We start from the raw sequence: 18,913 nt of genomic DNA, 5'->3' as shown, positions 1-18,913 counted from the left end.
AAAATAAAAACTAAGTGAAATTTTGAATCATTGGCAACACTATTTTTTTACTTTCTAATGCGTAGAATTTAAGCTGCTTATAGATATTATTTCAAATGATATTATTTAAATATTTGTTTATTTCAATAAAATTTGTTTAAAATAGATTTAAAATTTTCTGTTGCAAACCGATCTGGCAACCCAGTTTCAGTAAAAAATCCAAATTATGCTCAATGCAAAACTTCCCTACTTCTAAGGAATTGTAAAATATTTCAAATATAATTTTTCAAAAAACAATTGTTTTCGATTATTGGCAACCCTATTGTGCCATATTATTTTATGTTCCAAATCAGCTTTTTATAAATATGTTTATAATAAGTAGAGAATTATCTTGAAACACTTATGAATGAAAAAAAATCTTTAATGATTATTATATCAAATTGTAATCGATTTGGCAACTCCCTAAAAACTGTATTTCATAGTTTTTGCAAACCATTAATAATTATATATCAATTAAATTGTTTCCAAATCGATTTGAAGTTTCAATTGCAAAATCAATCTGGCAACCCATTACCGGAAGTATAAGTAAAATTGCAATGTCTTTGGGACAAAACTTTTAAAAAATAATTATTTAGTTTTATATATAGAATATATTATATGTAATATTAATATTTTAATTATACTTTTTCTAATAAAATTAAAATGTTGCAATATCAAACCGCTATTTTTAACATTTCCAGCAATTTTTGTTGGTTGTTTTTTTTTTTGGAAAATATGGCAACACCAAATTTATACAAATTTGGTTTATTGGTCAAATCTCTTAAAAACCAAAACATTTTGGCTGTCCAACCAAATTTCAAAATTTCCAGCAATTTGGAGCAAGAAAATTCTGAATAAACTGAGCTCCTTACTGAAGAAAAACTAAGCCTCGAAAGCGCTTAAGGACAGACATGTCAACTGCTAACATAAAGCACGAATTGCATACAATGCGAATGACGCTCACACCTGAATTTGCACACAGCAACAGACATATCTACACACACCTACACACCTTCTCATATAAAGAAGCACTGAGTGAAATCAGCAAACATTGCCATAGAAAGTCAGCAGCTGCAGCTGCAATACGCTCCCCACTTTGTGTCGCTCAATTGAACGTTATGTGTTTGTGAAAAGCAGGGAAGGCGTGGCAGGCAACTTTTGCCACAAATATTTTGCTGCCACACATTGTGGCAAGTGCAGCTGCAAATGCTAAGGTAGCCAGCTCGAAACAGTAGCAGAAATGGTAACAACATTTAAATTGCAATGCAAACAACAATAAAAGCGTTGACTTGCAGTAAGCTTACTGCCACAGTAGTTGCCACTTGTCGTTTCTTTTGTTTGCAATTATTTGCTTGGACCACTTTTGGCCGCCAAGGCATGTGGGCGTTCGAGACTCGCTGGCTCGCTTGTGCGCCAAATTGCCATTGTTTGGCACGCGTTGGAGTTGGGTTGGCGTTGTATGCGATTTTGAATGGTCATATGGGTATATAGATTATAAATTTATACAAAAGCTTTGTAGCATTGAACTATTTTCTATATCTAATGTGTCTCACACAGTTATATGTAGGTGGAAGTATGCAAAGCCTTCTGAAACCATTTAAGTATAAAAATAATGAAAGAATACTCCAAAAAATACCGACATTGCTAATTTAATACAGTGGAAACCGTTACTATTTTACATTATTCCTAATTTTGTGATTAATACGAAAGTTTTAGAATTTGGCAAGCGCCGTCTTTTAGGCTACTACCGTTTTCTCTTTCTTTTTTTTTTTAGAGTTTGTCACAATTAGAAAATTTTTTAAGAAACAGTACAAACAGCAATTATCTCAAAATTAGACATTTTTTAGCTTTATATAAAATCCCGAAATTTCGGCATTATGAAAAAAATTTCGGGATTATGAATTTTTCTGCATTTATACATTGTTGATAGCTGCAAGTGCAACACCCTAAACTTTGCAATTAAATTGATTGATTTGTGAGTGTAGCAATTTATACGGTATTGTGAATATTTCGGGATTTTCTATTTACTGTCCCGAAAAGCAGAAATTATCATTCATAAATCATCGAAATGATATGCTTTCAGACCTGCAACGAAAATTAAGTTTTTTTTTTGATTTTTTAGTATCATATAAAATCCCGAAATTTCGGGATTATAAAAACATTTCGGGATTGATCCCGGATAAGACCAAAAAAGTAAAAAAAAGTATAGTCAGTAATAAAATGCGTAAAAAATAACGATTATTATAATTTTTTTCGCTACCTTGTTTTCAATTTTTATGTGTTACTGTTATCGTTATCTAACCTCCTCAAATGCGAAATAGTAAACCTCATTTTCGGCGTTATATTGAAAAGTGCTGTCAAAAACTTTGTTAAACTATCACAACTGATACTTGAATATCGTAAGCTTTACTCGTAAGCTTAGCTGAAATGGTCAGCATAGATAGCCGATTTTCAAGCCCCAAAAATCCTTCCGTAAATTTTCAATTTTTTTTATATTTTGAACAGAGTGTATTAAGTTTGTCACGAAGTTTGCAATAATCAGACGAAATCGTCGGAGATCCTATCAAATCTATGATGAGCTTGAAGAGTTGTGCCGATTTAACTCTGTATGTCTGTAAATATGTGAACTAGCTTATCAGTTCTTGAAATATCGATCTGAAGTTTCGCACACGTTCTTTACTCTTCAAGAAGCTGCTCATTTGTCGAAATCTTCGTTATAAGATCACTACAGGATATAATTGCCTCACAAACTGATAGATCAAAATGAAGGATTTATATGGAAACCCCGACTTATTGGCAAGATATCTTCACCAAATTAACAAAATTATTATTAAACCATTGCTATAACATCTGAAGGAATTGTTCAGATCTGATACCTACAGCACATACATAGCTGTCATACAAACTGGTAGATCAAAACTATGTTCTTATATGAAAAACTTTTTTATGCGCAATATTTCTTCACAAAAATTGTCGATGACTAGTATTGAAGATAATGTTACAATAACCGAACAAATTTTTCAGATCGGATTACTATAACATATAGCTCTTAAACATGAAACAAGACTATCTCAAATGGAGGTCTCAACATATAATACATTATTTTAATTTCTATCATTTTAAAGCATAAAGGCAGCATCGAGTTCTTCATATACGTATTTTACTATCTGTCTGCGTATAAATTCCCATATGTTGATAACTAAATATATATGTATGTATGGTACATATACACGCATCTCTCATCATGGATGGCCTCTATCTATCTTCAGTTATCACCATATGCATATGAGCTATTGTGCTCCTATTGTTTCTTGTTGTTTCCCCATGATTCAAACTGTGGTCATTAGAGTTGTAGAAATTCCGCATCATTGTTGATTTTGCCTTTGCCACAATAAACGTCTGCATACCTGTTTTATTCTGCTTGCTGTCACCAGCTTTTATATTATTATTCTACCGTTTATTATTGTTGCTCTGCTTGCATGTGTAATTATTGTTTTGGTTTGTGTTATTGCGCCATGTTTTGATTAGATGCCCAGCAAGCGGCAAGGAAGCCGTGCTGTAACACAGCCAGGCACTCAAGGCGAGCAAAATCTACTTTAAACACGAGCTTGTGTGCAGTGGCTTCATGTGTCCTCTCGGTGTCTATTGAAGCGTTTTTCAGCATTTTACATGCTTTTTCTTGTCGTCTGTTTGTTGTTTTCTTATTTTGCTTACTTTGCGCACAAAGGCTTTGGCATTGATTTGAGAGGGGCTGTCAACGCAGCCTTGCATAGGGGCATGCAGCTGCATTTGTAGACTGGAATTTTTGCATGCAGCTCGAGTGTTGTTGTTGTTGCTGTTGCATACATGCCTTTGCATACATTTAGGCACATGCCTTTGCATTCATTAAATCGAACGCTTTGGGCTCACATTGCTTTCGGCACCGAGCGTATTCTCTACCAGCCGCCTGCTCGGCCTCCACTGCGTATAAGCAATTAAACGCTCTCAAGTGTGCATACGTGAGTGACTCGGTGTGCGTGTGTGTGTGGCATTGCTGACAACTTAATCATCACTCTGGCATGGCAATTTTCCTTCTGCTGTTGCATACAAATCATTGCAGGCTTCAACTTTTATGCGCTGATATTCATGCATTTGCAGTTATTGCGCAATATATGCTTAATGTGCATGTGTGTGTGTGCGTACGAGTGCTGGTGTTTCGTATTTGTCTCGTGCTTGTATGCAAATATTTAAGCGTATACCGTTATCTGTGTAATCGTTGGAAAAGTTTGCAAAGTGTCTGCTATTGCAGCTGCACACCTGCCTCGAGCTGTTTTTTGCCGCAACTTTCACAGTTATTGTTACCGTTTCCGTTTGCTGCCCCCGCCCCCGCCTGCCGTTGGTCATGCATACAACTCAGGTGTTGGGTTTACTTTTGCTTTCTCTCTTCTATTGAATGTGACATTCTGCGCCTGGAATTGCTGCAATTTAAAGAAAAGCAAGCAAATTTCATTGTGTCTGGGCGTTTGCGGTTGACTGCAATTGGCAGCCAGCTGGCTACGCTGCGGCGCTTATATTGTAGTTTGTTTGTTTTTTACTTTTATTGGCATATTTTATTCATAGGTGATTGCAGAAGTTGACAAACGAGGAGGAAATTCTTAAAGTTTTCATAAGTTTCGATGCGGCCACAAGCGATATATTAAAAACCAAAAAAAAAAATTTATAAAAAGATTTAAATGAATTCTGAAAAATTTGCATATAAAAGAAAAATTAAAAAAAAAATAATGATATAAAATAAACAAATATTTTTTCTTAATTTTAATATTTGAAAATATAAAAAATTCTAACTAAATTTTAAATTAAAAAAGTAAAATAAAATTATCTAAGAAAAATAAGAAACAAAATTTTTAAAAATTAAATTTTATACGATTTAAAAAAAATTTAAATATATAAGAAATTAAAAAATATATATATTTTTTTAATTAAAAAATATTTAAAAATTAAAATTAAAAAACAATGTGATATAAAATTAAAAATTAAAATAAAAAGAAAATTCAATTTTATGTAAATTCAAAATTATAACGATATAAATAAATAAATTAAATAAATTTAAAAAAAAATATGAGGACAATAAGAATAATAAAATATCATTATATATTAAAAAAAATTAATGAAATAAAAAAATTAATAATAATTAATTATATTATAATACCGAAATTAAATTTTAATATATTAAAAAAATAAAATATAAATCAAACAAATAATAAAGTATATTTTTTACAAAAAATTTATAATTTAATAAATTAAAATAAATTAAATTTTAATAATTAACTAAATTTTAATAATTAATTAAATTTTAATTATTTTAAAATTATTATTATTTTTTTCAATTATATATTTTATACATACATTTTTAAGAGTGGCCTCTTTAAAAATAAATGTTTCAGAAATCTTTAAAATCTCAAAAAGTTTTATTAAAACTTACGTCCAGTAAAAAAAGTTAAATATTACAAGAATTTTAAAAATTAAGCAAAAGAAATAATAATAATAAAAAGATAAATAAAAAAAATTAATAAAAAAAATATAATGGAATGTTAAAACTAAAAGAATTAAAAATACTAAGGTAAAGAAAATTAAATTATACATAAATTAAAATAAATAAAATTAATCAAGAGAAAGAAATAAATTATATAATTTTTAAAATTAGAATGATAAAATTTAATTTTTGTAATATTTATGTAGTATCTCTTTTTAAAAACATACACTTTTCACTTTAAAAATTCTTAAAATTTCCAAAAAGTCTTATCAAAGCCTATGTACCCTAAAGTTTGTTAGAAAACAGAAAAACAGTGCCTTAAAAAGGAAGGCAGTCAGGTTTCGAAAGCCAACTAGCAGCTGAGCCGCTGGTGATACCCAATAGCAACCGAAACCTTCTGCTAATACATTATTTACACTTCAAAATACATTAAATCAATACAAAAAGGGAAAGGAAGGTACAACTGGTTGGTCCAAAGGGAAATTTATATCTGATTTACGGCTTTTTTTTTTACAAAATTTAAGCCAATTTAACTTTTTTAAGACCTACAGGAAATGTAAATGCGTTTTCGAATTGTAAATTAGTAATTCAATAACAACAAACATGGAAAAGACACTCAGCAAACATATCACTGGCTGCAACACTTTTAAATGACGAGAATAGCATTTTACTTGAATTTATTATATGTAAGCTTACACAAAAAGTATGCTGTAAATTTAAAACAGACACAGCAGTAAAAACTAGACCTGAAATAGTTACATAAGGTATAGTTTAGAAAACATGCTCTGAAATCGATTTTTTTTATAATTTTTATTAAAAATAATTTTAACAAAATAAGCGTGTGGAGCAGGTATGTAATATTTTTTTTATGAACTAGACCTTAACTAGTTACAAAAGGTATAATTTAACAAATATGCTTTGAAATAGATTTTTTTTTATATATTATTCTATTCAAAATGATTTCAAGAAGACTTATGCCAAATTAATAATGGTCTAGTCGCGAACTAGTTACACACGGTATAGTTTAAAAGTATAAAATGGAAATGTTTTTGTTATTATCTATTTAAAAATATTTTGATTAAAATATTTTACAAGTTGTTGTCGGTCTAGTCTCTTACTAGTTACATAGGGAGTTGTAACCAAATTATATTTTTAATGATAAATTATTATTCTTTTATAATTTTCTACACAAAACATGTTTAGCAAAGCATTTCGCAAGTTTCATTGGGGCTGGTCCCAAACTAGTTAAATACGGAGTTGTTTAGAAGTTAAGTTTTAGTGAAAAAATACTATAATTGTCTGTTCAAAAACATGTTTATTCAAACTGATTTAGCAATTAACAATTTTTACTCTACGCTCAGATTACGCAGTATAAATATGCGAATGCGATATACTATATGTACATACATATCTTTTTCAGAATATTTATTTGCTACTTTAATAACCATACTTAAAGAATCAAACAACTGAGAGTGCGTGGGTGTCAAAATGCGCTGACAAATGAAGAAAAATTGCGGAAAATCTCATAACAAGCTGTTTACTTATTTAAAACTTTAAGAAAAATGGCATTGAGGGCGCAAAATATAACAAATTGACAGGAGAGAAAAGCAATGCATGTAGCTAATACTTACTTTACATATAACCTATATACATACATACATGCATATCTAGTATGTATATATTTCTGAGTATATCTGCGTCCTATGTATTTGCATTTGTTCGTGTGCCTTTATATTTGTAAGAAAATAAAGCGCTGACTTGAGCAGTTTATATGTGCAAACAACAGATTAGGTATCAAAAGGGCAACTGTGGCATTAGTAGCGGTAAATAGCAAGGTTTTTTGCTTAATATAATGGTGTGGGTGTTAAGGAGCACATAAATGGGATAAGAAGCTTAAAGCACGTGCAAAGCGCATATTTACACATTGACGACGGAAGAGCAACTGAAACCCGTACTTATTTACATAAACAATGCTATATATAAAGGCGGAAATGTAAATATAAAAAATGTATAAGTAATTCCTCTTGAGTGGTGTCTTTATATGTAAACCAGACAAAGCAATGAAGGGTGATTTTCTACTTCTTAAGCAGAAACATTGGCATCAGCTGTGTGTTGTGTGAGATCATGCCACCTAACAGCATCCAAGTGGCAATAATTGGCTTTAAAAAAGATTTCATATTTATACATATGTATATAAATATGTAATGTAGATATATGATGATATATGATTATTACACTAAAAATATATGCATATCATTATATACTTAATATTATAATTTTATTTATTTCTGTACTTTTAGTACAAAATATTGAAATTATTCTGAAACAGTTGGGAACACTCACATATATATATTATTTGTTACTGAATTTGTCAAAAGTGTTGAAGTTTCTTCCAAAAAAATGCAAATTTTGATAGACAACGAAAATATATGTATGTACATATGTTAAAATAAAAACAAAGTAATATCACTTTTCATAAGTCTGAAGGCAAAGAAAAAACGCCATAATAGAAACCAGTCATATTGAACCAGAATTTGGGTTTTGGTTACAAATTGGTTACAGATAAGTTATATATAGGTTATAAAATGGTTATATATAGGTTATGTTATACATAGCGGAAGGTTGAAAATACGGTATTACAATAAAAAACTCAACTCGATTTTTTGATGATACTTGTTTTGCATTTTAGCCGACGATATGTATTTTCAAAAATTCATTTTCCCTCAATTTTAAAAAAATTCCACCTCTAGTGCATTTATTTTTTTATATTTATTATTTTATTTATTAATTATCATTTACTTGCTATCAAGTAAACGTTGCAAAACGCCTCTCCTACCTGCAATCAACACGCATACACATACAAAAAAGCTTCTTACAAATTTAGTTACTCATCCGCCCTGTCCAACATCCAATTAAATCAACGTCAAGGCGCCATTAGCGATCAGCTAAGAAATTACGCAAATTTGTTTTTGAAATTTTACAAATTTATTTGCGCACACCCTTTCGCCGTCTGCTACAGCATGCCTCATGCTGCTTTAAGAATTTTTGTTCATATTTTTAACCTCTTGAACGCTTTGGCACTCATTAACGCCAAGAACTCAGCAGCCTTTTAATGTCACTCAACATTTGCCGCCTTTCAACCAGCACTACTATACATGCCATACTACTGTTGTTGTTGTGGCTGTTGCTGTTGCTGCTACTGAAGCTTAACAAACTGAAAAGTGTTGACAGTGAAAGCGCAAGGCGGTGGGCGGCAAGTGGCATGCGACGCTTTGTCCATTAACGCCACTGGACCAGCAGCTGGTACAACAACAACAAGCATTAAGGTACAAGACAGCTTTGCGCTCACTCGCTTCGCGATATTTCGCTATTAATTATTAAAAATGCGCTAAACAGCTTCGCAGCATTTTTTTCTACGCGCCGCTATTTTTAAACTTTTCTTTGCCAAAAAAAAATAAAATTTTTTTTCTGCAATATTTTTCTCTCTATACATTTTCTGCTTACAACTCATTTTCGTGTGCCCTTTCTAATGCACCGTTACTTTTTTTTTGTGTTCACTCTTGCTGTCACTTTCCGCTGTCCATTACGTCGCTGTCCAAGGCGCTGGCCGGCGCTGAAGTGTGCGCTAACGTTAATGCTGGCATTGGCGGTCGCCGACCAAGCCTTTTTTTGCGCTAATTTTTTGTCATAATTTTTAATTGACATTAAGTACTTGAATGCGCTTTTATGTGCTTTGACGACCGGCAGCCTGAAAAGCTATGAGTGGCAAGCAGCAAATTGGCAGAGCGAGAGGGAATGACGAACTGACGATGATGGCGGCTTATGGAGGATTATGGAGCTTATGATGGCTTAGGAAAAAGCAGTAAACAAAAAGAATAAAAAACAGAAAAAAAACTAAAAATTTAACAAAAAAAATTTTCAAAAAACAACAACAATAAATTATGCTCCGAAGTAAATAAAGTCCTCAGCGTGCTTTGCGTTTATTGTGTGCGCATAACTTCACTCGGCGCTCATTGCCCTCTTTAAGACGCTGCTCATGTCCTTTTGAGGCGCTGTGCGGATTAGCAGCTGTCCAGCAGTTAAGCTCGACAGTAGTAAACAACAGACAACAAAGCAATTAGTAGTTAAGTTTTTTTTGTTGTTGTCTTTTATTTTTATATTTATTACTTCTTCTTTTTTAATTTTTTGTTTTCTATACTTCTTTTGGCAAGCTTGAGGAAAGTTCTCACTTAAATCCACAAGCATATTTCCTGATTTGCCTGCTGTTTGTTAAAAACATATATTAGTATGTATGTGTGTGTGTATGTAAAAGAGCTATAATGCTACTAAATGAACTTAATTTTAATTACAAGACATTTACGAAATTAGTGAAGAGGTCATCAGTGAAATATGAGCATTCGCAAAGCGGCGGGCAATTTAAGGCGAAAATTTAGGCAAAAAAAAGTATAAAAGAAAGAAAAAGGTGAAAAAGTTGAAAATGGTCCTTTGAGTATAATATCAAAGTAAAAAATATTTCTGTCGTCCATATTGTTGTGTTCAGACTGAGTTAATTCTAGTGAGTGTTAATTGCACAAGCGTAACTACTCGGGTTCAAGTTGAAGGATAGTAGCTTGTCAAAAGTGTGCTCGTTTTTGCTTTTGAGAGACTGGATGAGTGAGGGAATGTTTTCAAAAGTTTAGAAAATTCAGTTTAAGTTGGAGTGAAAGCGGTTTAGATGGTAATTTCCATTAATTTAATATGAGTAACAGTGTTAAGTACTTTGGTATTCGTGGAAAGGTTGTTTTATTTTATAAAAGTTGTTTTTGTAATGAAAAGGGTTTAAGAAACAGGGTTTAAAAGCAGTAGGAACTTAAAGATTGCTTAAATTGTTCTAATCGGGAAAGGTTAAATAAAATTTTAGCAACTTGCAAGCTTCTACAGTTGAGCTAACGCTGTGAATAGAGTGAAGCGCAAAGTCAAGCCTCACAGAAAGCGAAAAAGGAACAGAGAACTGTGTTGAATGGGGTTGAGAAATATTAGATATCTGTGAGCTCAAATCTCATGGAGATCTGTTAGCATTATGTTTTGTCTAATATAACTAATAAATAACCGATATATAACCATTTAATAACCAAAACTCAAAATTTGTTTCAATATGAGTGTTTTCATTTACATTGTTTTCCTTCGCCTGTGAATCTATAAGAAGTGATTTTACGTTATTTTGCCTTTAAGGTGAAGATATGTTCACATAATGTATGATAGAGTCTTGCATATTTTGACAGCAGCGCCATCTGTAAATGTCAAGCATTTATTTTCTGACGAGCATTTAGTTAAAAGCACCACAAAAGCAGCTTTTTGAGCCACAAGCGAATCATTTCGAAATTTATGCTGTGATCTTCATGAAATTTCGAAACTTTTTTTTAACCAAAAAATTGGTGCTTACCCGTCAAATACATTCCACCTATTTCTACAAAATTCTATTTCCAACAATTAACCTGCTTCTAAATTAAAACTAAAACCAGTTCTTTGCTAATTCTACCTTCTATCTTCTTTTCTAACTACCAGCATCACTACTATGCCGTAAACTGTTAATTTAGCTTGCTTTACGCTTGCCTGCATTCAATTTCTGCACATCACTGTCTACTAACTAGTCGTAATAGTTGTTGTGCTCTCACACTGAGCGTCCTCAACGTTATCCGCTTTCAATAAATCTACGGAATTTAATTTCCGGCTAAAATCCTGTAAACCACTAGGCATCTATCTTGAGCTTGTTATGCCAAAAGGTCGCAACAGCAACAGACTAAGTAAGAAATACACAAAAGTAGAAACAATGACAATAAGAATGGCAACAACAATAAAACAATTTAAGCAGTATTAACACCTTAATCCGCTCTGCACTGCAGTTGGCAAGAGAGAGAGCATTCGAAGCCACTTCGGAGAAAGCGTAGCCTTTCGCATTGGAAGTAAAATGCTACTATTAACTAACTACGCTTTGTGTTTCTTAAACTTTGGTATAAATCTTCTCCTTAACCCGTTTGGTTTTCCTCAAATCGCTCTGCTTTCCGCTTCTATTGCTTTTGGCTCTCCATTATTGTTGCTTTGCTTTTTTCTCCAAGTATTTTTAACTTTTCATATACTTCTAGCGTTTGTGTAATTACTTTGCATTCCACTTTTTAACACATTCTGTGCTAAGCATACGAGTACAGGGTGGTTCATATGGAGTAACTGCCTGTTATGGTTTAAAAAAGAAAAATTGTATATTTTTTTGAAGGAGGGCACCTTTTTTCAAGACATTAGATAAACTATTGCTCTATTTCGATTGTTTCTGTTTTTGTTATAACGGCAGAAAATATTTCGGAAGTAATTTCGAAGATTAATGTTTAGATGACAGTCCCTGGCGGGATGAAAATCCGTATTCGTTTCGCTTACTTAGATCCGACTGCCTTGGAAACAGCCTCTATATCGCTCTCGAATGGCGAAATGGCATTTTGGTCAATATTCAGCAAAAGAAGTAATTCGAATTGGGTGCCATTGAAACTTCCCGAAACCAGTGATCTTCCCTACAACTTATCTTCAAGTTGGGTCACCAAAACTTGCTAACAAAGGAGCTATAGCACTCACAATTTTAGAAATGACATTTCGAAGAATACTTTCAAATAAGATCAATATTGCCAACTTTTCAAAGTGGCATTTTCTGAAGAATCCTAGAGATCACATAAGAATATTTCTCCCTCATCTTTCTACCGTCAAAGCACACTCTCTCTCACTACAAGTACAATTGAGCTTAACACACTTAATGATCCACCCCATACACAATCCTAAAACACCTTTGGCAAGCAACACTTGCGTCCAGCCGCTTACCAGTGTCCTCTCCATACAATCTTCTTTATTTCTGTGTATTTATGTCTTTGAAACCGTTGCTTTGCTCTGTTTCGATTTATATCTGTTTGTTTCTCATTAAAATTTATGCATTGTGTAATCATTTTTGTGGCCTGCTCTGCGCTCGGTATGCCCTCTCATTCTCTCGTTGCTTTATTGCATCACATTTGCTCACATTTGATGTTAATTCAATTGTTTGCTAAGTGAATTATGTCCTTTAACATCCTGTCGTGCTGGCAGCGCTTTATTTATGAGCAAGTCTCTCTACTCACCTTCTAGCCGCTTAACTAAGTAAGGTTGGCCGTCTTTCGTTGGTCGACTGTGGCTCTCCGCTTGCCCGCTGGCAGCTTTCGATAATTGAGTCCTTATTTATGTTTATGCTTGCTTACTTTTTGTCTTTGCCTTTGCTTGGCTTTGTTTTTGTGTTGTTAAACATTTAAGGATTATCATTCTACTAAAGTGTTCTAAGTCTCCTTATTCGGCACTCACTTACATTTCCATCTACATATTGGCGGCGTTAATTATCGGGCATAGTGGTCACGCTGTGTCTTTGGCCGCGTAAACGCGTAATAAATGTTAATGTGCATTGAAATTTAAATTACCCATCGTTTTCAATTAGTTATTGTGTATCGCTAATTGGGATTTGGATTATTGGTTTGTGCAATTTATGTGGCTGCCGGGTCTGGTTCGGTGGTAGAATTATTTGCTCGTAAAGTGGAATTGTAGTTCGTAAAAGCTTTATTTAGTGGAAGTGTGAAAGTAATTTGCGTGGATATTTAAGCGACTTTGATGAGACAATTTGGCTGCGACGTGTAAAATTTTTGCTTGAATTGGCTCATATATTTTAGAACAAATCCAAAATGAAAACGATGCTCATTGCCTTTTTTGACATCAAAGACATCGTTTAACATGAATTTGTTTCTCATGGACAAACCGTCAACGCCAAGTTTTACGTTGAAGTCCTCAATAGGCTCAAACGAAGGGTCAATCGGGTCCGACAAGACATCGCAGCTGATTGGAAGTTACAACACGACAACGCCCCGCTCACAACGCCTTTGTTATGAACAGCTACCTAACCAAAGCCGGCATCCCAACGCTTCTGCAGCCGCCCTACAGTCCAGATGTACCCCCAGAACTTTTCCTTCCTTTCGTGAAAAGGACAATGAAAAGCAAGCTCTTTGGGGTGACAGAGGGGATCCAAGCGGCATGCAGCTCGACTCTCAAGGCTATTCCGGAGAATGCCTTCCGTGATGCCGTCAATGCTTGGAAATCGCGCTGGCAGCGCTTCATCGACGTAGAATGAGCCTATTTTGAAAGTTTTTAAATAATTGTACGATTGGTTCAATAAATTTTTTTAAAGCGGCTCAGTCCTATTACTATCCGGACAAACTCTATATGAGATTAGAACTTTATTTCTCAACAAAGCTGAAAAAGACGCTCGAACCCCTGGTCTCTTTGGTCCTTAGAAAAAAATAACTCCTTTTTAATTAATTCATCACGAATTGAAAAAAAAAATCAAACATTTTATTCTCTCAGAACCAGTTTTCGAATATTAACCAACCCAATTCATTTCAGTTTTTATGTGTCATTAAATCGTCTCATAGTCAGACGATTTATGGGCACACAAATCAATTAATTCTCCTTTAAAATCAACCCTGAAAGCAGCTCACACGTAATTTATGTTACACAATGAGGAAAAATATCCTTCACAGTACACTCTAAATTTAAATGCAAATATTAAAAGAAAACTACGGGACCCCGCTTAACGGAAAATGTTGACGCATTCTTATTTACAATATTTACAATGTCATTAAAGTCGCTTGAAAGGCAGCCGATGACTTCGGAATGCAATTTCTACGAGCATAGCTGGACTTGCCTTGCGGGCAGAATGTGCGCGCCCGAGGAGGGCTGTTTAGTAAGATTGAGAAATCGCATGCCTGTTAAGAAGCGAAGCTGGATAGTCGATAGCCTCCCATAATGAGAATTGTTGTTCCTTGAAATTTAATTATGCGCTGGGATGTTTTAGGCACATTTACATTTCTTAGACAGATTTATGCGAAAACACAAGCGGCAGAAGTGAAGATGGGTATACAAGTATGTAGTCGAGGATGTGTATGTGAGGCCGTGAGTAGGGTCAAGCAGCTACAGCATAATTTACGATAATATTTGACATTTTTAAGATGTTTTTTTATTTTAATTTTTGCTGTCAATAAATTGTCTGTATGCTTATGGTGGGGCAGTAGGCCGCACGTTTGCAGTAGCGAAAATGGGCTGAGTAATTGCTTGATGCTGTAAGGCATTAGAATTATTGTGATAATGTATAAGAGAGACTGAAGATTTATTATTATTTTCTTATTTTAAAATATTTGCTACGCAAAAATTATTTCTTGTGAATTTTTTTTACGTTTTTTTCTTTATTTTAGAAAATTGATCGTATTGCTATAAAATATTTGAATATCAAATTTCTCCCTAACTTACACACTCTCTCTTCTTGTTTGATTGCAGGCGATAATCCACGCATTATCGAACACCCTATGGATATGACAGTGCCAAAAAATGATCCCTTCACATTTAATTGCAAAGCCGAAGGTGATCCAACACCATCGATACAATGGTTTAAGGATGGCCATGAATTGAAAACGGATACGGGCTCACATCGGCTTATGTTACCAGCTGGCGGTTTGTTCTTTTTGAAGGTAAGCAAGATAATAAATTTCTACATATACAAACATATGTATATAGCAATATAAAGACAGTAAGAGTGCATAAAGTGAAGTTATCGAGGGTTATTTCTCTTTTCTTGCAGAAGGCAAGCCTGCTCATTTGTTTATTTATTCTCAAACATTTATGCATATATAATAAGCTAAAGTCACATTTTCAAACAGTATTTTGTTTTCGCATAAATGTCATGCATAAATATTTTCATTAGCTGATCAATTCATAGCATGCATTTAGGCGCACATCTCCTCTTTCCTTTTACACCATCTAAAGTAGGCTTGCTTTGATATTGAGATTATTTATGCAATATTTTTGCTCGTGCATAAATATTTTCAAGAAAATTTGCATGTATGTAAATTAATTTCGATTGATGATTGATTTAAGTGGTTTCACGCATGACTAAACGTTTGGGAAGATTGACATAAGGCATATTTTTTAGGATAAATATTTATATGCAATGTTTGTTTATTGAAATGTATCCAAAATAAAGAAAATGTATTAATTAATAATTCTATGTAATTTTAGCGTATTAAAGCAAAATTTATAGAATTTGAAAGAAAAATGGGCCTTGATATCTTGTATAAACATATAAGTAAATATTAGCTTATACTATATCACTAGTTGAAGTTGCCTTAACAATTATTCATGAGCATAATGAAAGGTTAACTTTTTAATAATATGCCGACATAGTTTCGTGGGCTTGAGCTTACACTTTCCTTGCTGACGAATGCTTTTGTCAATTAAAATTATTTAAAAAAATGTTGTTGAAAAGCTTTGCACTATTAATGATTACCAAATGAAAGCCAGAAAAACTTTTGCTGGCCTAGTATAAAGAAAAACTGCGAAAACGTGAAAGCTCTTTCTACAATTAATTCTTAAACATTTTTTTTAGCTGAAATCATCAGTACATCTCTCATATCTGTAGAAAGTTAGCTAAAATCTAATTTTAATTAAAAATATAAAGAAAAGCTCACTCGGTATAGTGAAAGCTGGAACCAAGTGAAAGCTTCCTCAATTCAGATATCGTAGTTGCACTAGTTTAAGTTGCAGAAAAAGTTTTCATAAGCACTATGAAAGCTCTGGTTAACTTTTTAGTAATATCTCTTTGTATTATCTGGAGTTTGTACTGCCATCTGCCTTGTTTATAAATATTAGTAGTATCAGTAGATTAAGTTGTCAGAAAAAGTTTTCATAAGCAATATGAAAGCTCTGGTTAACATTTCAGTAATATCTCTTTGTATTTTCTGGAGTTTGCTCATTCATCTTGCTTGCATATAAATTTTTTACAATCTTGCTAACTTTGTTAGAAAGCTGAAAAGCATTTAGCGAATGTATCTTACGTTTTAGGTGAATGTTCGTTAACTTTGAAACATTCTTTATAAACTTTAGAGTAGAGAAATATATATCAATATTTGAGATTCCAAAAAATACAGTTGGCTTTCAGAACACTGCTCTGAAAGCGCTGATTTCCATATTTAAATTAATTTCTTCCACTTTCGTTAAGGAAATTTTAAAATTTAATATAAAAGCTCAAATATAACAATGAAAGCTGAAATTTGGCTTTAAGAAAGAAGCACTGAAAGCTTAGGATTTCATATTTTAATTTACTGTTTCCACTTTCGTTAATGAAATTTAAAAACTTAAAACTTAAAGTTTAATATAAAAGCTCAAAGAAAATTATGAAAGCTTAAAGTTGGCTTTAAAAAAGCAATTCTGACAGTTTTGATTTTCATATTTTGATTTATTGCTTCTACTTTGGTTATTGAAATTTGAAAATTATGAGCTACAAGTTTAATGTGGAAGCTCAAATATAATGATGAAAGCTTAAGCAAAGTGCGGAAGGCATGAAGGCTAGTAAGCAGCATTATACTTACTCTAAGCGGTCGTATTGAAGTAAACGTTAAACCCTTTTAGTAAAATATACTTTTTTTATTGAAATACATATAATAAAAACTGGCACTAAAAATTAAAATTTTTTTTAAATGAACCTCCTCACATCAAAGATAAATGCAATTTATAATAATAATGCATAAAATATTTTCCATTTGACTAAACGATTTCAATTCATTTGGAACAATTATTTCAAAAATATAAACATATCAGCTTAAGAGTCGTAAAAAAGCGCTAAAAGGCAGCACAAAGGCGCATCCTGTAACATTTAATAAATGGCGGACCTCTTTAATGCCCTTGAGTTCTGCTAAAAAAAATAATAAAATAAACGTTAATCGCTCTGAACATTCATCAAAAGGCAACGAGGGGCTTCAATCAGCGCACTCAATAGCGCTTGAAGAGACACACGCACACAGACATACACATATATATGTATGTATGTAAACACACTTGTCGTTCGACCAACAAATGAGGGGTACGAGTTGACACCCATTAACTGGCGCAAATTTTTCAGTGCTTCTAACATTTTGATACAAATTGTAGTGTGTTGCAAGTATACGCTCACACTCATGCGTGTGTGTTTGTGTGCGGGTCGAACACATTAAAACTCATTCAACTTGCAAAATGTTGACTTTGTAACTTTCGCATTTGTATTTACAAGCGCTTTCATACTTTGTTGCCTTCCCACTACAAACGTGTGGATTTCTAATGTGTGAAGCGCAGGAGGCGGTGGTGGTGGTGAGGCAGGACAACGTTGTCAATTAACTCGAGTGAAGAGCAACAACGAATTTTTGTTGGCTTTCTTTTGGCTTTGCTGCAACACAAAAGTATCTCTTTCTTTGCTTTGAAGCCGCTTTTAACCCCTCAAAGCGGCAGAATAACAACAAAAAAAAAGGCGGGTGAATAAGAGTAAAAACGACAGTAAGCTTCCAACAGTAGATGCTCGAGATAACGCACTTGCGTAACATTTTTAATTAAATTAAATGAAGTCGGACAATGTGTCTTGATGTGAGAGTATGTGTTGGTGCGCTCGCTATTTGCCACTTTGTTGCCAGTCGGTTGACCGGCCGAGGGTTGTTTCCTCTACTAAATAACAAATGTTTATACAGAGTTGTTCTTGTATTTGTTGTTTGGTGCTTGGCGCTGCTTTTGCCTATTGTCCTCGCTGCGGCTGTTGAGTTTTTGAGCGTCAGACAGAGATTTTGCAATATTCGAAATTTTCACTTTGATGTTTGGTAAGTTGCAACATTTTTGACGCGCACGTGCTGCCTTCAATTTGGGGATACAACAAAATGAGGAATGCTAAATCTAATACATTAGAGGATGCGGACAAAAGTTGACGTGTTTGATGGTGAAAAGAGATTTTAATCCAAATTTAAAATAAAGATAAGAAATTTGTATGAAAATGTGTAATTTTTTAAGCTAATTTCTAAGTGAGATTAAACACTTGAGGTAATTAGTTTATGTTATCGTTTGAAGGCGCTTTCATAAAAGCTCTCATATTTAAAGCTTTTTGGGAACTTAAAGCATCAGTCACTCTAGATCTACTGTAAACTAACTGGCGGATTTTATATTTCTTTAAAAGTTGAAAAATTTTTCCGTTATTTATTTAAAATAAAAAAAATAAATCGATTATCTTCTCTCAACAATATAAATTATATAATAAACATAAACTGTAAATACGAAAGCTTCTATGAAATACATCGTGTATGAAGGAAATAATGATAAAGTTGTACAGGATTAGAAAAAATGATAATTCGTTAAGACTGTCTATATTAAAAAGGAAAGCTTTACTACTTTCAGAATAAATCCTAAATGCAAAATTTTTATGCTGTCATATTTCATGCTTGGAGCTTTCACTTGAGCTTGAGCCTTAATACACCATTTCTTCTTTTAAAATATCTTGGCGAACTAAAT

At 32.9% G+C, this 18,913-nt stretch overlaps 1 protein-coding gene across 4 annotated transcripts in view; it reads left to right on the top strand.

Moving 5' to 3' along the window:
• Positions 1-18,913, top strand: part of LOC120769547 (protein sax-3) — a 289,146-nt gene that overhangs the window by 232,754 nt on the left and 37,479 nt on the right. For all 4 annotated transcript variants that reach the window (XM_040096596.1, XM_040096595.1, XM_040096594.1 and 1 more), the window contains one exon: positions 14,894-15,084. In XM_040096596.1, coding sequence (XP_039952530.1) covers positions 14,923-15,084 — 162 coding nt within the window. In that variant the 5' untranslated portion in view covers positions 14,894-14,922. The remainder of the gene's footprint in view (positions 1-14,893; positions 15,085-18,913) is intronic.

The sequence above is a fragment of the Bactrocera tryoni genome, chromosome 2, assembly GCF_016617805.1.
Source record: "Bactrocera tryoni isolate S06 chromosome 2, CSIRO_BtryS06_freeze2, whole genome shotgun sequence".
NCBI lineage: Eukaryota > Metazoa > Arthropoda > Insecta > Diptera > Tephritidae > Bactrocera > Bactrocera tryoni.
The sequence above is the reverse complement of the archived record's forward strand: the minus strand, read 5'-3'. Positions and strand labels throughout refer to the sequence as shown.